At 52.5% G+C, this 17,058-nt stretch overlaps 1 protein-coding gene across 1 annotated transcript; it reads left to right on the top strand.

Moving 5' to 3' along the window:
* The first annotated feature begins 2,324 nt into the window (after positions 1 to 2,324).
* LOC122374780 lies at positions 2,325 to 7,278 on the top strand. The gene is made up of 2 exons (XM_043353758.1): positions 2,325 to 3,110; positions 3,680 to 7,278. Exon 2 carries the CDS (start codon positions 5,292 to 5,294, stop codon positions 6,822 to 6,824), a length of 1,533 nt encoding a protein of 510 aa, XP_043209693.1. The 5' UTR covers positions 2,325 to 3,110; positions 3,680 to 5,291; the 3' UTR covers positions 6,825 to 7,278.
* The last annotated feature ends 9,780 nt before the right edge of the window (positions 7,279 to 17,058 follow it).

Raw genomic sequence — 17,058 nt, 5'->3', positions numbered from 1 at the left:
TGTGGGGGGGGGGGGGGTCGGATGGACCCCCCATGGTTTTTTCGCAAATAACTTGCGCAAAACGCGGCCGATCGCGACGAAACTTTCAGTACCCTCGAGTTGATCAATTTTACACCTACTCTGAAAATTTCATGACCCTGACCAAGTGACCTTTGACCTGTGACCTATTTCTCGAGGCCATGTTTGGCCGGAATCGCGATTCGGCGTATGTCGGCTCGCATTAGCCGCGCGTTTGCAAGCTTCTCGTGGTTTCAAACGCTCAAACATGAGATTTGATGTTACTCCCATGCATTTGGGTGGATGTCAAGGTCACCTGAAGGTCAGGTCAGGTCATTGACCTTTGGTGACCTCGGTTCACTTTTTCGAGCTGTACATGTTTCTAGGCTATTTTTGGAGCTGAATTCGAATTTAGCAACCATTTGAACATTTACGGAGTAGTTTTGGTGCCTTCGTAGCATGTTACGAAGCTGTCAGAGGCGGTTGACACGTCCCAGCCAGCCTTCCCAAGTGGGGCCCACGTGGGCCCCAAGTGGGCACCAAACTGGGACCCATCTGGGCTGCCCACCTTGGACCCAGATGGGAATGTCATGGGCGTCCAACTGGGTCCCATCTGGGCACCCCAGACGGGGCCCATGTGGGACCCATCTGGGGCCCGTATTGAGCCCGCATATGGGCTTTCCCAGTTGGGACCCACATGGGCAGCCCAAGTGGGGCCCATATGGGACCCAGCTGGGATATATGCATATATTTGGGTCCCACACGGGCTTTCCCAGTTGGGACTCGTCTCACACGGACACATGCAAAAAGCGGACATGGAATTTAATTGGGATTTGGTACCTAGCTTATGCGTCCACTATTTCCGCGTGAATCCCAAAAAGCAATGTGGTCACACGTGGGAGAACCGCGTACCCTTTGCCTATCACTAGATCCCCAGAGATTCGAACTCAAGACCTATGAAACATGATGCGGGGACCCTAATCACTACACTACGCTACCACTGCAGGTTGGCGGCCGGCGGCCAGTAGAGAACGGAAGCGTGGATGCGTACCGATTGTAAAAAGGAGAAGAGTTTGTAACGATAGTGATAGAGGCCCGCGCGGTCCGTCAGCGCCGTATTGCGTCTATTTATAGTCACCAACTGCCGGCGCGGCCGCCCCGCGACCGCGCCACCACACAACCACGGTAGATAAAAATACTAGGTAACGCCGAGAATTTCCTTCAACATGGACCCTATTGGTTCACATTCCTGGCATTCCATTAGCAGCATTTACATTTTCAAAATCGATAACTACACTACAGAATTCGCCCAAACTGGCAAAAAAGCCGCATCTTTTGATTTCATTGGTGAATTATTTATTTCTTGCCCATCTAAATTTTACTTACGCAGAAAAGTAATTAAAATCAGGCACTTAAAAAGCCTTTTTGCCAGCGTCGATTTCGTGAAATCCAAAGATTGGGTTGATGATATTAGGACACTCGTAATTTCAAAATCGCTCAGAGATTTCAATAAGGTACAACAATCCCCTCAAATAAGATGTTAAGGTTAATTAAAATGCGGAAAACCCTGGGGCACCCTCAGCCATCACCTCCTATTTTCCAGTATTTCAGCTATTTTCTTCGCTAAAGAGGTCTTGCTTTGATGATTTTTTTACTTCCACAAAATCCTCAGTTATTAATTATTTCAGCTATATGGTCAGTAACCACTCAGTTAGATGTTATCGGCTATAACTGACCCTTTCTTACAAAAATTTTGCTATGAAAAAAATGATAAGTACTAAGGAATTCGCCCAGTTTCGAGACCATGGGCTTCCGTTTGATATTTTCTCAGCTGAATCTAAATAAAATACTAGAAACAATTTTAACTGCATTGACGTTTTACCAAAGTTTAGATGTTAAGGAATCACAAATTGGAAATAAAATATTATAGAATTTCGTCAGCCGTAGAGAAAGCATGCTCCTATTGTTTTGGAGCTGCGTCTCGTGCGTCTCGTGTGCGTCATTTCCGCCGCACCGCCAAAACATGAGAAGTGGGGAGGGGGTCACGAAGCTATCAATTATAATTAAATTAACTCGTTCAGGTGAGACAGAAGTTGAATTTCGTGTTTGAAATCAGATATGTATTCATATCAGTTAAACTTTGAAATATTTTTCCATTGGTTGTGGCAATTGTGCTTGCTGTTGCGTGAAATAATAGGTATGCCTGGTTACATCGCATTTTTGACTAGGCTTTAGCTTATTTATTTTGTGATAATTTCCATACAGTGATCTTCGCATATTTAGAGGGGATCATTCTGTAAATTGTTCAGCACCATTGCCATCTTTTGCAAGATAATGGATGAAGCCAACAAGGCCCTAAAAACAGATGGAGCTTGCAACGATCTCTATGTAAACACGGCTATTGTCCTTTTAGCAGCACAAAAAAAAACAAACAATACAAACAAAGAAGGCAAATGTAAAGATAAAGTCCTAAGAAGATTTCAAGGATAATGTTATTCATATTCTTACATTATTTAACATCCTGAATCCTAAAATGATACTTACGTGTCTCGCAAATAAAAGAAAAACAATCAAACCTGACCTTACCTTACCTACTTACCTATAACCTACCAACCTACAACCTACAACCTAACAACCTACAACCTAACAACCTAAAACATACAAATCTACAACCTAAACTAACCTAAAACCTGAAATTTCTGTTGTTGCATATCAACAGTGTCACAATTGTAGTTAGGACTTCATGTTGACAAATACCAGAAAGAAAATAATAGCCGACAATGTCCTACATTTTACCAGCTACAAGAATTAGAAATGATATTATTTTTGAGAAGTGCTTTAGCTTGTGATGTAATAACATCCAAATATAAATAGGTATGCGCCCCCATATGAGGGTGCATATTTGGCTTCACATGGCTCAGGCAACCTCTCCATAATGGCCATTCTTTGTATGACACCCACACTGAAAGTGCATCTTTGCTGTAGTTATTGCTGACATGCATTCTCATGTTTGCAGGACAATCTCCTATCATTTATGAAGAAACCAGGGTTATTTTGAAAATATATCACTCAGAAAAAGCAGCAAGCCTATAATTCTGGCCAGTTATCAATGGGTAAGTTTATTAATAAGCAAAGGTTTCCTCTCTTTCTTTCTTCAAACACATGAATGTCAGTGAGGTCAGCCTTCTGGTGGTACAAAAGGAAGCAGTCACTAAATATTTACAAACTTTTGGTTGTGCTTTGCATTGTTATCATTTTCATTTAGAAGCACATGTTCACATTGCTCATTGTCATCTCAGCAAATATGAATTGCTTTAAATCATCAAATTTGAGTCAGTTAGTTGTGCAATCAGCATAAAATGTTCATGCAGTTGAAAATATGAAAAATTGTTGACTTTCCTGGATATGGTTGAGTCATCAACAATGACTTGAGCCTGGAGTACTTGGGTGGCCAGTGGTGTTGGGTTGCTGTGAGCATGTGCTATTCTTTATTATTGCAAATAATACTGAATGTATACAATATATGTTGTATGGTGCTCCATTATTCTTATTAAGCCCAATGTTAACTTTTTTGTTCTGTGTGGAATCAATGCAGGTTGTATTTTTAGTCATGACAAGGTTCACTGGCAATTGACTTCAGTGTGCATACCTTTTGAAACCACTTTTGTTTGTTTGTTTTCAGATTAGAGAAATGAGCTTATCAAACAGCACGAATCCACGATGCTGGCGGTCTAGGCCAGTAGCCAGCTTCAGCTTCTGGCGATGGAAGGGGCCTTCGGCTGATGCAAGACAGCCCTGGCCCCTGCCAGCCTGCCCCGCCACTGGTGACGAGCGCTAGCGCGTCAGCGACCGCCCGAGCGACTCTGATCATCAAGCTGTGCAAGTAATGCTCTACCTGCTGATCTACCACCGAGGGCTCCGCGCCGGCCGCATCCGAAGGAGGATGCGCCATGTACTGCGCAGCCGAGGAGACCTACTGGCCACTCGTGAGGCCTACAATCTGCATGACCATCGAGTACGTCCGAGGCGCTCTTTCTCCCAAGCCACCTGGGTATGGACGGACGGGCCGGCTGACGCAAGAGTCCGCAGCGGAGGGGCCGGGGCCTTGGCCAGCTCTGCACCAGCTAGAGCGCGGAGATGGCTGCGCTCCGCTCAGCCATCAGCGCGACCACCTGTGGCACCTGAGCGCCCCGGTCGTCTTTTGCACAGGCTCCCAGGCGGCGCTCGCGACACTGAGGGAGGGCCCAGCCACACAGAAAACCTCGATGGGCGCCGCCGTGTGGACGGGGCTGGCAGTCTTGTTCCGCCAATTCCACCTGCAATTGATGCCGTCCCATTCCGGCATAGATGGTAACAAGGCGCCGACCAGGCCGCTAAGGAGCCTCGAGCGCGAGCCTCGAGCGCGGAGGCGGCCCCGCTCCCCCAGGCGACAGTCCCGGGGGATGTTGGCACTGCCCACCGCGCGGCCATCAGATTGGCCCGCCACTGTGCCACCGCCGCCTGGCCGGACAGTTGGTGCCAGTTTCTGATGGGGGGGGGGGGGCTGCCTGCCGCCGCTAGCGGTTGCGGAGTACCGAGCATCGGCTGCCGATCTCTACCGGCTTCGTACGGGCCAGTGGTTGGGCTTCCGCCAGTATCTTCACTGTATAGAACAGAACCCTACTGACGAACGCCGCCAGCGCTCCGACATCGACTCCCCCCCCCCCTCCCCCATCACCTATTCTTTCGGTGCCCAGCCCTCATATGACGGAGCCTCCGTCGATTCGGCACCGTCTTCCTGAGCCCCGAGGCGGTCCGTGAGCCGTGAGGACGAAGAGGTGGCGGCCCTGACGACCGCCGTGAGAAACCTCGAGAGCTGTACCATTACGCCGCGGTAGCGGCTGGAGGAAGCAACGACAACAACACTGAAGGTCACAGCCGCCGCGTGGTCCCGTGCGGTGGCGTGCTGGCTGATCGTAAAATGCCCACGCCGCGCGGCGGTCCTGGCAGTGGTGGACCGGGCTGTGGTCCAGTCGTAGCCCGACTAATGTTCAGATTGGCGAGGTCTGCTAAATGCCGCCGCGCGCCGTCCGTGCTCCGTGACCGGGACCTCGTCCGCCCACTCCCTCTCCGAGCTGACTGATACGCCGATGATACTGCCACCCTCAGCGCCGGCGCGACGATCCAGACAGCACTAGCTGCAGCTCAGCACTCGGCGGACCTCATGGTGGGGTGGGCGGCGCGCAACAAGATGACGATCGCCAGCCAGAAAACGCAGATAATGGTGTTGTCCCAATGGAGTCGGGACGCCAAAGATGCCGTCATCAAGGTATCGGACGTTCCTGTCCGTGCGACCTCCACCATCAAGCTGCTTGGGGTCACGTTTGTTTGACAGGCTGCTCCATTTTGGAGAGCACTGCACCAACCTCAAGAGGAAGGCTCGCCCTCGCACCACCCAGCTGCGCAAGCTCACAGGACACTCCTGGGGACTTCAGGAGCACCACCTACGCGCGGTGGCCAACGGCTACGTCCGCGGCGCCATCGAATATGCGGCGGCCGCGTGGCTCCCCGCAGCATCCCGCTCCCACCTGGAGCTGGTGGACCGGGAGCTGCGCGCAGCGGCCCGCGCCGTGACGGGGTGCCCCAGGTCAGCGCCGACCCACGCTCTCATGGCGGAGGCCGGCCTGCCCACCGCGGAAATGCGACGCGCCACCCTCGCGACGAGGTTGCTGGCGCGCGCATCCGCACTACCCGCCGGAGATCCGCTCCGGGAGCTCGCCGAAGCCTCACGTCCCTGCCGACTCCGCAACATCACAGGATGGCGCGACGAGGGCAGACGGACGCTGGACGCCCTGGGCGTCACCGCCTCCCAGGTGGAACCCATGGTCGTTGCACAGCTCCCACCGTGGACCTCAAGTGAGGGGATCACGATTTCCTGTGCCGTTCCGCCCGACTGCGTCCGTCGCCGCGCGGCAGTGGAGGCCATGCTGGCCGACCTCCCCGGAGCAGAGCGGGCGACGTGGGTGTGGTCTGACGGCTTGGCGGAGGGAGGCACCGTGCGAGGAGGGGGCGGCGCCCTGATCGTCCTCCCCGCCGGAGCCGAGTGGACGGTCAAGACCCCCGCCGGCGCCCTATGCTCCAGCACCAGAGCTGAGCTGGTGGCCCTCCGTGCTGCCCTGGAGGAGATTGCCGAATCAGACCTCACACCGGACCAGGACACTCACCCGGACACCATCATCGTCTGCCTCGACTCCAGGGCGGCACAACAGACAGTGGATGCGGGACCGGCGGCGCAGACGAGCCAGCTAGGCGACGCTATCTGGCGGCTCCTAATGCAGCTGGCCAACCGCGGTCGCCGTCTCCACCTCCAGTGGGTCCCGGCCCACTGTGGTCTGCCGGGCAACGAGCGGGCCGACATGCTGGCGATGGAGGCCGCCGAACTCGAGCAGACCAACGCCCCCCCCCCCCCCCCTGGATGTCAAGAGCATCACCCGCGCCGCCGCCAGGTCTGCGCGCCGATCATGGCAGGAGAGCCTGCCCGGCGGCTGGTACCGCTCTATCTTCCCGGATCGGACCCTGCCTGCACCGTTGCGACTCGACAGCAGAGAGGCAGCGGTGGATATTCACCAGCTACGGGCCGGCCACTGGAGCGTATCAACACAGTACCTCCACCGCATCGGCCGCCGGCCGACCCCCGACTGCCCCGGCTGCATGGACACCGCCTGCCCTGCCGCTCGGTGTCTAGTGTGCGGGGAGGAGGCGGACACCCCGCAGCACGTCTTGCTGCGCTGCCCGTGCCTGTGCGGGGCCCACCTGTGGCTGGCGCGATGTCTGCCCCGATATGCTGATTACTCGACGTGCCCCGCTCCTCGATGGAGCATGTATGGACTGCCTCATTGCCGACTACTGGCAATCCTTGAGTCCTAATTGTCCCCTAGACAGAGGGCTGCCGTTGGGGACCGGGGTCGCGTTATGCTCCTGCTGCTAAATTAACAGGCCACAGGGTTACTCTTAAAATGGAGTGGTTGCTGGATAGCGTAGGACATATCGGGCTTAAATAATATTTATGAGATCTGCGCTAGGAGCAACATTTTTACTCGTGCCAACAATCATTCAATGCGTCAGGTACAATTATGTTGTTGACTGAATTGAATGTGTGTAAGGATATGTATGAGTTGTACTCGTAATTTTATTGTGTCCTGTATTTGTTCATGAGTTGTGTGAGGGTCAGTGAACTCTCTCCTGCGTGGCCTTAGTGATCCGAACCGGGTTTTTGACGTTCAATAAACGACCGATGATCTATATCGATTTATTTCTACTTGTGAAACTGTGTCACATTACCTGCGTATAATAAATGCAGTGTGAAGAGACATGGTTTGCTCGAATGAGTATTAAACGGAGGCGTGGGTTGCGCTCGCTACCTTCAATCATTGGCTGACTGATCCTAGTTTGGTTATTGTGAGGACATTGCTTAAGACTTCCTGGATTTCTGAAACATTTCTGATTTCCCGATCGGAAAATGTAAATGTTTCGCCACTGGTTTCAATGGAGTATACACGAGTTCACAAATGGAGTTCGGGTACGCGGCGCTTCACCGTAGGAATCACAACAGTTTCCTTTTCGTCATATATTCTAAAATCGAAACCTTCCCAAGAATCAAACCGTTTGGAGTCATGGCGTAGCAATATTTTCGGGCTATGTATAGGTATTGTAGATGTTCTTCGTGACCGGTGCTTATCCAAACTCTGGCTTTCAATCAGAAATGAAGTTGCGAATGCACATCAAAATAGATAAAGGACTAAAATATCGACTCTTCTTATTATGAAAGTAATAATCTGTTACTTAATCTCAATAGTAAATAGTTCAAGCATTCGGATCCATTCTTGTGGCATGTGATGATAGTAGGTATTATTTACTAGCCACGACTAAACATGGAAAAAAGTGAACCAAGGCACCCCCAAAGTCTGATCTAAAATTATTTTTATTATTTTTATTCTTTTAGAATGTAGATAATAAAAATTGTAAATGTGGTGAAGTAAAAAGAAAATTATCTATATGTCAATTTAAATAAACAACTCAAGAAATCCAACACTTCTAACTCCATTTCCCAAAAATATAATTTACTAGCCACGACTTACTCCGTACAGTAAGAAAAACAAGGTGTACCCGTAGATGACGCAGTTCAAAAGCAGCAAACACATAATCAGTTGGCGCTGTTTTCCCGTTGAAAATGCTCACGGTGCCCGCCTGCACACAACGAATGCCGGCGACACAGTATTAGCGACCTCGCAGGGACGCGGGCAGGGGTGTGCCCAGGCAGTTGTCAGATCAGGAGTCTGATAGGGTAGCGGCACAGATCAGGCAGAGTAGCGGCACAGTGGAGGCGCTGGCCAAGTCCAGCACGTAAAGTTAGCACATCTAGCCCATCTGGGGCCCAGTTGGACGCCCATGACATACCCAGATGTAGCCCAGCCCACATTCGCCCAGATGCCCCACTTCCAGCCCATGTGGGCCCCATTTGGGATGGCTGGCTGGGGTACTACGCGAAGTCCCGTCACGACCCCTACTGGTTGACCTGACCTGACCTGACCCGACCTGGTCTAAATGCATGATGACATCATCTCTGATCAAAACTAACACGATATTCGTGATCAGCACCCCGAAAACCCCTTAGCAGCCACACTTTACGACTTTCTAACAGGTCCCGATTTTCCCGACTTTGGGTCATTGACCTGACCTGGAAGGTCAACCAATGATCTAAGACCTTAAAATTGGTTATCAGTGGCTTCCTCTCTTCACGGGCAACACGCTCGTTTTTTTTTTTCGCGAAGCTCTAGCTCGATCAGGGACCAAACGGCAAGGGGGGGGGGTCCAACCGACCCCCCCCCCCCTACACATTAGAAGCTGGCAAACGCCGCACACATGCGAGTATTAAGACACCCTTCTCGGTGCTATTGCCTAACTAAATTAGTATGAAACTTACTTTTTCGGCTGTCGGTGTCACCACTGACCGGCCATTGCCTGTTTGTGTGTGTTTGGACCTACAAGAGTGGCCGGTCGCCGGGTAGGCATGGAAGGCCACCGGTCACGTATACCGCGTGCGGGGCCACTTCCCACACAATTATTGGTGACATAGTGTCGCACAGGGTTCCGCTAACAAGCACCGCGGTGATATGCGCTCCAATTATGGTATTCGCTGATAAAATTACACGGCAGTCGGTGGCAGGCTGTCGCACATTCCGCCTGTCAATTGGCTATGTCAATGTATGTACCTAGGCATGTGTTAAGGCCGCCCCACACTGGAACTCGCATGCGGGTTGCGAGTTTTTGGGTTTTCGGGTTTATTCAAAATCAAATGATACAATCTAAGCTGAGTGACCCACACTACCATCTAACAAGCGAGTCTGCATGTTTTTAGCTTGCGAGCGACCTTGCATCGCATTCCAAAAGTTGATTTTGAGTCAACTTTCGATTTTCCTCGCTGCGAGGTCCACTGGCGGATCCAGGCTTGCGTTTTGGGGGGGGGGCCAACTCATGCAGGAGCCAAACCTAGGGTACCCCCAAATCCTGTTTTCTCATCGGATTTAGGCCACTTATTTTTCTTCACAGCCCTGACACTATGAATATTTTTTTTTTTAACTAAAAAGAAAAATATATAAATGGTAGCCCACCCGACCCATGCCTTTATATTACTTTGTAAGCACTTACCATTGCTTTTGTCGACCAGTTAACCCGCTTCGAGTCAGTGCTTGGCTCCATTTGCGGGCCGGAAGGTGGTAAAACACCCCCTGTCTAACTCGGCTCTTGGGCCTCGCACTGATTGAACTATGTTTCATTATCGTTTGGTGGAGGGGGCAAACGGGACACTTAAGGCCTCTGGGAAGGGGGCATGGCCCTAAATGCCCCCTCCCTGGATCCGCCAGTGTAAGAGACCATTGGAGCTGCAGTTGGGTACCTCAGACGTCAGGGTACGCCCTCAGATGTATAGGACTCGCATGGAGACCTCTTATGCTATAGTGGACTGAAAGGACCCAAAGGAGCCTGTCTAGGGCTCCCGGAGATAGACGTGGGCCCTCGGGAGTCCGCCAGAGCCCCCAATGAGGGATAAAAGAGGGATACCAAGTGCCTGCAATTGCATATTGCATAAGCCATAACGCCTTTACAAATCAATATACATTATGTATCAGTGGCAGATCCAAGGGGGGCCACATGGGTCATGACCCCCCTTGGTACGCCCGGGGGAACCACAGGCCTGTCAGGGGCATCACCAGCCCGCCAGGGGCACCACAGGCCTAGCAAGGGCACCACGGGCCTGTGAGGGGCCCCACAGGCTTGTCAGGGGCACCAGAGGCCTAGCAGGGGTACCACAGGCCTTACAGGGGCACCACCGGCCTTGCAGGGGCACCTTGGGCCTGTCAGGGGCACCACAGTCCTGTCAGAGCCCAGGGGCACCAGTGGCCTAGCAGGGGCACCACAGGCCTGCCAGGGGCACCACCGGCCTCGCAGGGGCACCATGGGCCTGTCAGGGGCCCCACCGGCCTCGCAGGGGCACCACCGGCCTGGCCTCGCAGGCATCACGGCATCACGCAGAGGCACCTTGGGCCTGTTGGGGGCAGCACGGGCCTGTTGGGGGCACTTTAGGCTTGTCAGGGGCACCACAGTCCTGTCAGGTCTCAGGGGCATCATCAGCCTAGCAGGGGCACCCTAGGCCCGCCAGAGGCACCACAGGCCTGCCAGGGTCCAGGGGCACCACAGGCCTAGCAAGGGCACCACGGGCCTGTAAGGGGCACCTCAGGCTCCCGTGCCCCCCCCCCCGGATCCGCCAGTGATGCCACACCACGCGAAACACCGCCAACTACCAGCTGCCGCGCCATAAACACGTGCCAACAACAGTCTTTTTTTGAAGGTCGACTCCGCTCGCGCAACTTTTGACTGATCCTCACTGCTACCATATTGCTTCCATATTATGCTGTGGAAAGCTTTACTTCACCAAGTGGCTAAAAACCTCTATCAAGGTATATTTTCTTAGCAATTTTTCCGACGTTTTGGGGGGGGGGCCAAACAGGCCACTTTAGGCCTTTGGGGGGGGCCATGGCCCCCGTGGCCCCCCCTGGATCCGCCAGTGGCGAGGTCTGCGAGGTCTGCGAGGTTTGCGGGTTTTTCGTTGGAGTCGAATTTTGGTTCGTTGCGATGGTATTGCGACTATATGTAATTTTCTGAAGGTGTACCGGCTTCATTGCATTCATAAAGTTACCATAAGGGAACGATCTAATCACTCTATGAATTAGTATTATGCCCGCAAACTCAAAACCCGCAAACTCGCAACCCGCATGCGAGGTCCAGTGTGGGGCGGCCTTTAGTGTTTCCCTGGACATTGTCACCAACACCCCGCGCCCTCTGCGTTGCTCTGCGTTGATGTAAATAAACTTATAACTTCATTGCATTCCGGTATTGCCATTGTTATTGCTCTCTCTCTCTCTCTCTCTCTCTCTCTCTCTCTCTCTCTCTCTCTCTCTCTCTCTCTCTCTCTCTCTCTCTCTCTCTCTCTCTCTCTCTCTCTCTCTCTCTCTCTCTCTCTCTCTCTCTCTCTCTCTCTCTCTCTCTCTCTCTCTCTCTCTCTGTCTCTCTCTCTCTCTCTCTCTCTCTCTCTCTCTCTCTCTCTCTCTCTCTCTCTCTCTCTCTCTCTCTCTCTCTCTCTCTCTCTCTCTCTCTCTCGAGTCGACACTATACCCCTCCTTCGAACTTCTCACACATGTCCTCTCACCCCAGCACCCTCCTAAAACAGCCTCATCTCCAGCGGCCCGTGCCACCATAGCCTGCATTTGCCGACGCGCTGTCACGAGACAGGGACGCTGCACGGGCACGAATCTCCCCGCTCGTGGCGGCACGTGGCGCGTGATCGGCGACTCGTGCGCGGCGGCCGTCACTTCCGGAACAATCATGGGGGGCACGTGCGGCGGGCCAGCCGTCATTAGCGGGGTAATTAATAGGGGGGTACGGCGGCGGCACGCTGGTGTTTGACCGGGTCGCCGGGGGAGGAGCGGCGGTCCACACGCAGCCCCGCGTCATATCACACACCGCGATGGGATGGTGAGCCCATCACGCGCCAACTCCCACACTGCGATGGGGTAGGAACTGGAACGGGTGATAAGGGGTGCTATCAGATAAGTCCCTCTGTGTATGGGACGTTTTACGCTCAAACCACTCTGGGTTGGAGTCAAAGGCTGTCGTTTGTGTCGGTATAAAATTGTGGTATGAGACGGCAGAGAAAAAATTGATGAATTTAATGGCAGATACTAGGAACCAATTTGTTTTTGAATGTTTTGAATTGTGATTTGTAATCTCTGCTGCGAGAGCTAATTCGCAGCGTATCGGTGCGATCGTAGGGCCCACGCCGTAATATGCGATCACCTTGTATATCCGCCTGGATTTATCATGACATACATAGTCCATGGTAATTGATAGGTAGGTACAAGTACCTACTTTATGTATGTGTGACGTCTGTATGATAAGATCGCTCCCAAGATAACACACACAGCAAAACATTTCATTATTACTCGTAAATCATTAACATCCGGAGAGTAAATGGTTACGAGAAGTACCTATGAAACATTTGCATTATATGTCTAGTGTCTGCTCTCCATGATAACTTGACTTCTCAAAACCTGGAGGCATGCCTTGAGCTTTCGTCATTAATTGTGGCTTCCCCTAAGACGCTTTGTTATATGCAGTAGCACGAAGCAAACAAAAAAAGATGTAGGTATCTTATACGTTCGCCTAGTCTCAAAAACTAGATTTCATCATCAATCATGCCAGAAAGGCAATTTATAACGTTCCATGTTTGTTTTATCACCTACATTACCTTCGTCCTATAGCCATGAGAAGAATTAACGGTCAATTACCCCTCGTGCTAACCGCACGCGTACCTGTTTATCCTATAAGCCTATCACTCAGCGTTAGTTCATTGAGTGGAAGTTGGGACCGCAGACAGATTATGGGGAGAGGTAGCCAAGATCATCACTCGGGTGACCGACCAGCTGCTCGCCCTCCCACCATCACTGGCCCCCGTCCCCCACCGGTTTCACGGTCACTCGGCCTGTCTGACACACACATTGCGTCAGGTCGGCCTGACCCCTGTGTGGACCGCTCGGGTCAGGTCGGCAGCTGCGGCTGAGCCGGGGCGATCCACTGTTCGAGTACTCAGCCGGGCGGCACTGAGGCGCTCGGCGTCACCGCTCGACTCGCTGCTCCTCTCGGTTTGGTGTGGGCGGGACGGAGGGAGACGGACGGGGCTGGTGGTCAGCCCGCCGCGCTACGGCGTGCTCTATCGCGGCGGGCGGGGAGCGGGCAGGTGCGGACACCCCCTCCGCGCCCGCCTGGCCACCGGCTGCCGCGCCGCCCGCGGCGTCTCCAGACAGTAGCACCTGGCCAGACCTCGGAGGTCGGCCAGATCACGGCCGCTGCACCACAGATAGAACGCACCGACGCCATAAAAAGGCAGCAATATGGTCAGATACAAATCGGATACTAATGTATCTGAGAATCAAATGCCTTCTTTTTGTTGGTATCGAACCCATTATCATCTAACTTTTTCCATTACGAATAACAAGTCATATATCAGCTCACTTGCTGTCAGTGTCTCCCATGGACACACAGCGCACTGTTCACCCATCTACTTCACCGGACACCTTCCCCAGTCCCTGCCGTACACCTTCCCCAGTCCCTGCCGTACACCTTCTCCAGTCCTTGCCGGACACCTTCCCCAGTCCCTGCCACCCCAAACAGCCACAGGTAGCGCGTGCCTTGGCCCGTTCGCTGCCGTAACAGGAGCTGCCGCTGCTACCGCGAGCCGAGCACGTAACTCTATCGGTGAAGCCGGCGGGAACACGCGCCGATCACCGGCTGCTTACGAACGATCCACGCGTATCGCTGAAACAACAGCCACTCAGCTGGGCTGACGCAGGCGGCACTACCGGGCTTCACGTCCATACGGGGCACGGGCCCACATACACGGCGGGACCAGCCTTATGGCGACTTGTGCTGCTGCTGAAATGCTAAGGTTCGCATACCAGACCAGGCTACCTCTCAGTTCGCAACCCGATGATAGAAACATGCTTATCCGTTCCTCTATCGATCTATCTCCCCCAGTCTTTCCGGATCCAATTATGGGATAATAAGAGTTGCAGTAGGTTATACATAACATATGTAACTAAGTAGGTAACTATGGTGTGCATATCTCCATCAGAACTGTACCTATATGTACCCAAAATATGCATGATATCAGAACTTTTATCAAATATTTTCACAACTCGTATAGGTAAAAAAAAATGTGATAACTCACATATATGCATTTAATAGATTTTATTACGCCGTAGCGGTTAACAAATCCTCCGTTAAAAAAAAAACAATATTTGACTGGGGAGCATTCAATAACTATGTGTGTGCGCTGTGAAGCATTCCGTTATTTTTTGCGGCCCTGCACGAATCTCTGATCAATGCTAGCAATCACTCAGCTTGGAAGGGTGCCATCTGTGCTGAATCCGTGATCGGAACTCCATCTGTGTCCGCTAGCCGTGAGCGCGCCTCATTTCTCTGCACGGCGCGGGGGCCCGGGCTGTCACCGTGTCAGCCTGCTGGCCTGTCATTCTGTCAGCTCTGCACCAGCTCCGCCGAGCTGAATCACGTCAGTCTCGGATGCTGCAGTGTCTCCTGTCCGGTTCTACCTCCCCAGTCTGCAGCCGAAGAGGGGACGGTTGTTCATGACACGTGAAGGCATGTAGGCACTGGCACATCAGAAAGTCAATTATGCGAAAGTGTTAACAGAGATACACCTGAGCGCACTGTGTTTTTTAAGGCAATACGCATTACATAGTTATATCAGTGAAATTGATAAGTATGCTGGATGACAGTTTTGGCTATTTCTCAAGAAAATATACTTGCTCTATCTGCATGCTGCATATTTCGTAAATAAGTAATATTCGCCGTTCATGCCCTCTGCCAACGTTTGCTTGCTAAACAAAAAGCCTCCTTTCCGTTACTTAGTATGCTAGTGCTCTAACTATATAACACCACTGCCGAAGCTTAGGTAAGAAGCATTCATGGTAAAATCTTTTATTTCAATATTAAATTATTTGCTAAATGGGGCGAGTGAGTGAGGGAACAAGAGTCAAGACACCTAAACCCCTTGAATCGCACCATCCCTTCTGAGATCGTTGAGTCTTTCATCGCGGCGTGCCATTGCTGAGTATGCTAAGTGCAGTACCTACTTTGTTATAGTTTCAATATTTCCACCGTGTCCCTGCCGCCTCCCTACCTTCTGCATATGACCTGCTATTGAGACACACTGGTACCCCGTCCGTCCGGCGCCATAAACCAGCCGGCTGACACGACCCCGGACACGGGGCGGCGTGTGCGGGTCACGGAGGCCGCCGCTGACCCGCGGGGCCCTCCGGGCGGTCGGCGGTGACCGGCGGGGACCCCCGGCCGGTCGGCGGTGACCCGCGGGGACCCCCGGCCGGCGGGCGCAGCTGAGCCGCACGGCGACCCCCGGGGAGCGACGGGCAACAGGTGGCGTCGCGACAGGCCACGGCGACGCTGCCCCACCGTGGGTACTAATGTGATGTGTGTGCTTGAAGCGATACGAGAGGTGAATTAAAACGCGAGGCGGCAACATGTGTACGCGTATGCAGCTTAATGCCGAGCGTCAGTAAAATACGACTGAGCCCATTAGTTTTCTGATAAATCACAATGCATGTGAACTGCTGCCTGCTAGGCACAGTGTCCAGTGTCCACAGGTAAAATAGGAAAACCACCGATAGTCCAGCCTCTTCTGGCCTTCATCAATAGCCGCCTGACAATATTGTGGATGACATGCACTATTCCGTGTCAGTTCCGCCCTACATAGGACCGCAGCGACCGCCGAGCGCCGTCCGCAGGAGAGGCCAGCGAGCCGTGCCAGCCTGCCGCCCCCCGCCGCGAGAGACACCTGGTGGCGACCCGCCGAGGCACCGTCCGCGCGCGCCCCCCGGCCGCGGCGCTGATATATGGCTGCCAGCGGTGACATGGCGCGGCGGGCGGCCGCCCGGTAGCAGCTCCGCGCTCCGGGTGCCCGTCGACCCCGGCTTCCGGCTCCGGGTCCGGCCCGGCCCGGCCCTGCCCAACTTCGGGGACGCTCAGACTCCTGCGTACTACTGCAGGCAGACTTCAGAATTGAAACAATGATTCTACACTCTACAGCATCATCTGACCTATGCAGTTATACCCGGTTATACCCTTCAGGACCAGAGCCCGAACTGCAAGCAGTCCGGCCCATCCAGTTTACCGGAGACTTGAACGAGCAGTTTCGACAGAACCGTTTTCGTCCCGGGTTTCGTTTGAGCGGCTGGCTGGCCTGTCCCTCTGACTCGTTCCAACGGGATGAGCTCAGCCGCTGCGGCACTCCCTGAGTCAGTGGCGGTCTCAGTTGAACGTCTGACCCTTTCCCTCGTCCCGCGATCCTAAAATGATTTAACTAGACCGAAACGGCCTATAATTCTGAACATAACCAAAACCCACATCATATGTTTGGCAATTTGCCGAGGGAAATTTTTTCAGTTAAAAGCAAAAACACAAGAAAGACCTCTAATTAATCTCCAATTCTCAAAGCGCAGTGGAACCTATATTTCGTGGACTATTTTGATGGCAGAGCTGCTGGCAAGCCAGCCAGCTCATTTGACAGTTGGACGTCAATGACAGATAGTGTCATGGTGTTATAAAGGTAGTTCGATTTAATTTTTCCTCCGCTTAAAGGAAATAGTTCACTTTTACCATGGGGTTTGGAACTGGAATAGCAGTTTTGTTGCTTGCGCTGAGACTAGCACAAATCAGAAGCTTTTACGGCCCAACGATCACCCTAGACGAAGATATTCCATTTTTCGTTCCGAAAAGAGTGCCTTGCAGAGGAATGCGTGCCTTGCTGAGGAATGCAGTCACATCATCGTCAGCCAATCAGAATGCTGCTTACAGCCGATGGGTTTGTCCTACGCAATATGATTGGTCAACGCGTAATAAGCTTCCGCGTCAAACATTATTTTATAGGTATAG

The sequence above is a fragment of the Amphibalanus amphitrite genome, unplaced genomic scaffold (genome assembly GCF_019059575.1).
Source record: "Amphibalanus amphitrite isolate SeventyFive unplaced genomic scaffold, NRLGWU_Aamphi_draft 001711F_arrow, whole genome shotgun sequence".
Lineage (NCBI taxonomy): Eukaryota > Metazoa > Arthropoda > Thecostraca > Balanomorpha > Balanidae > Amphibalanus > Amphibalanus amphitrite.
This window is presented reverse-complemented; position numbering and strand designations above follow the sequence as displayed.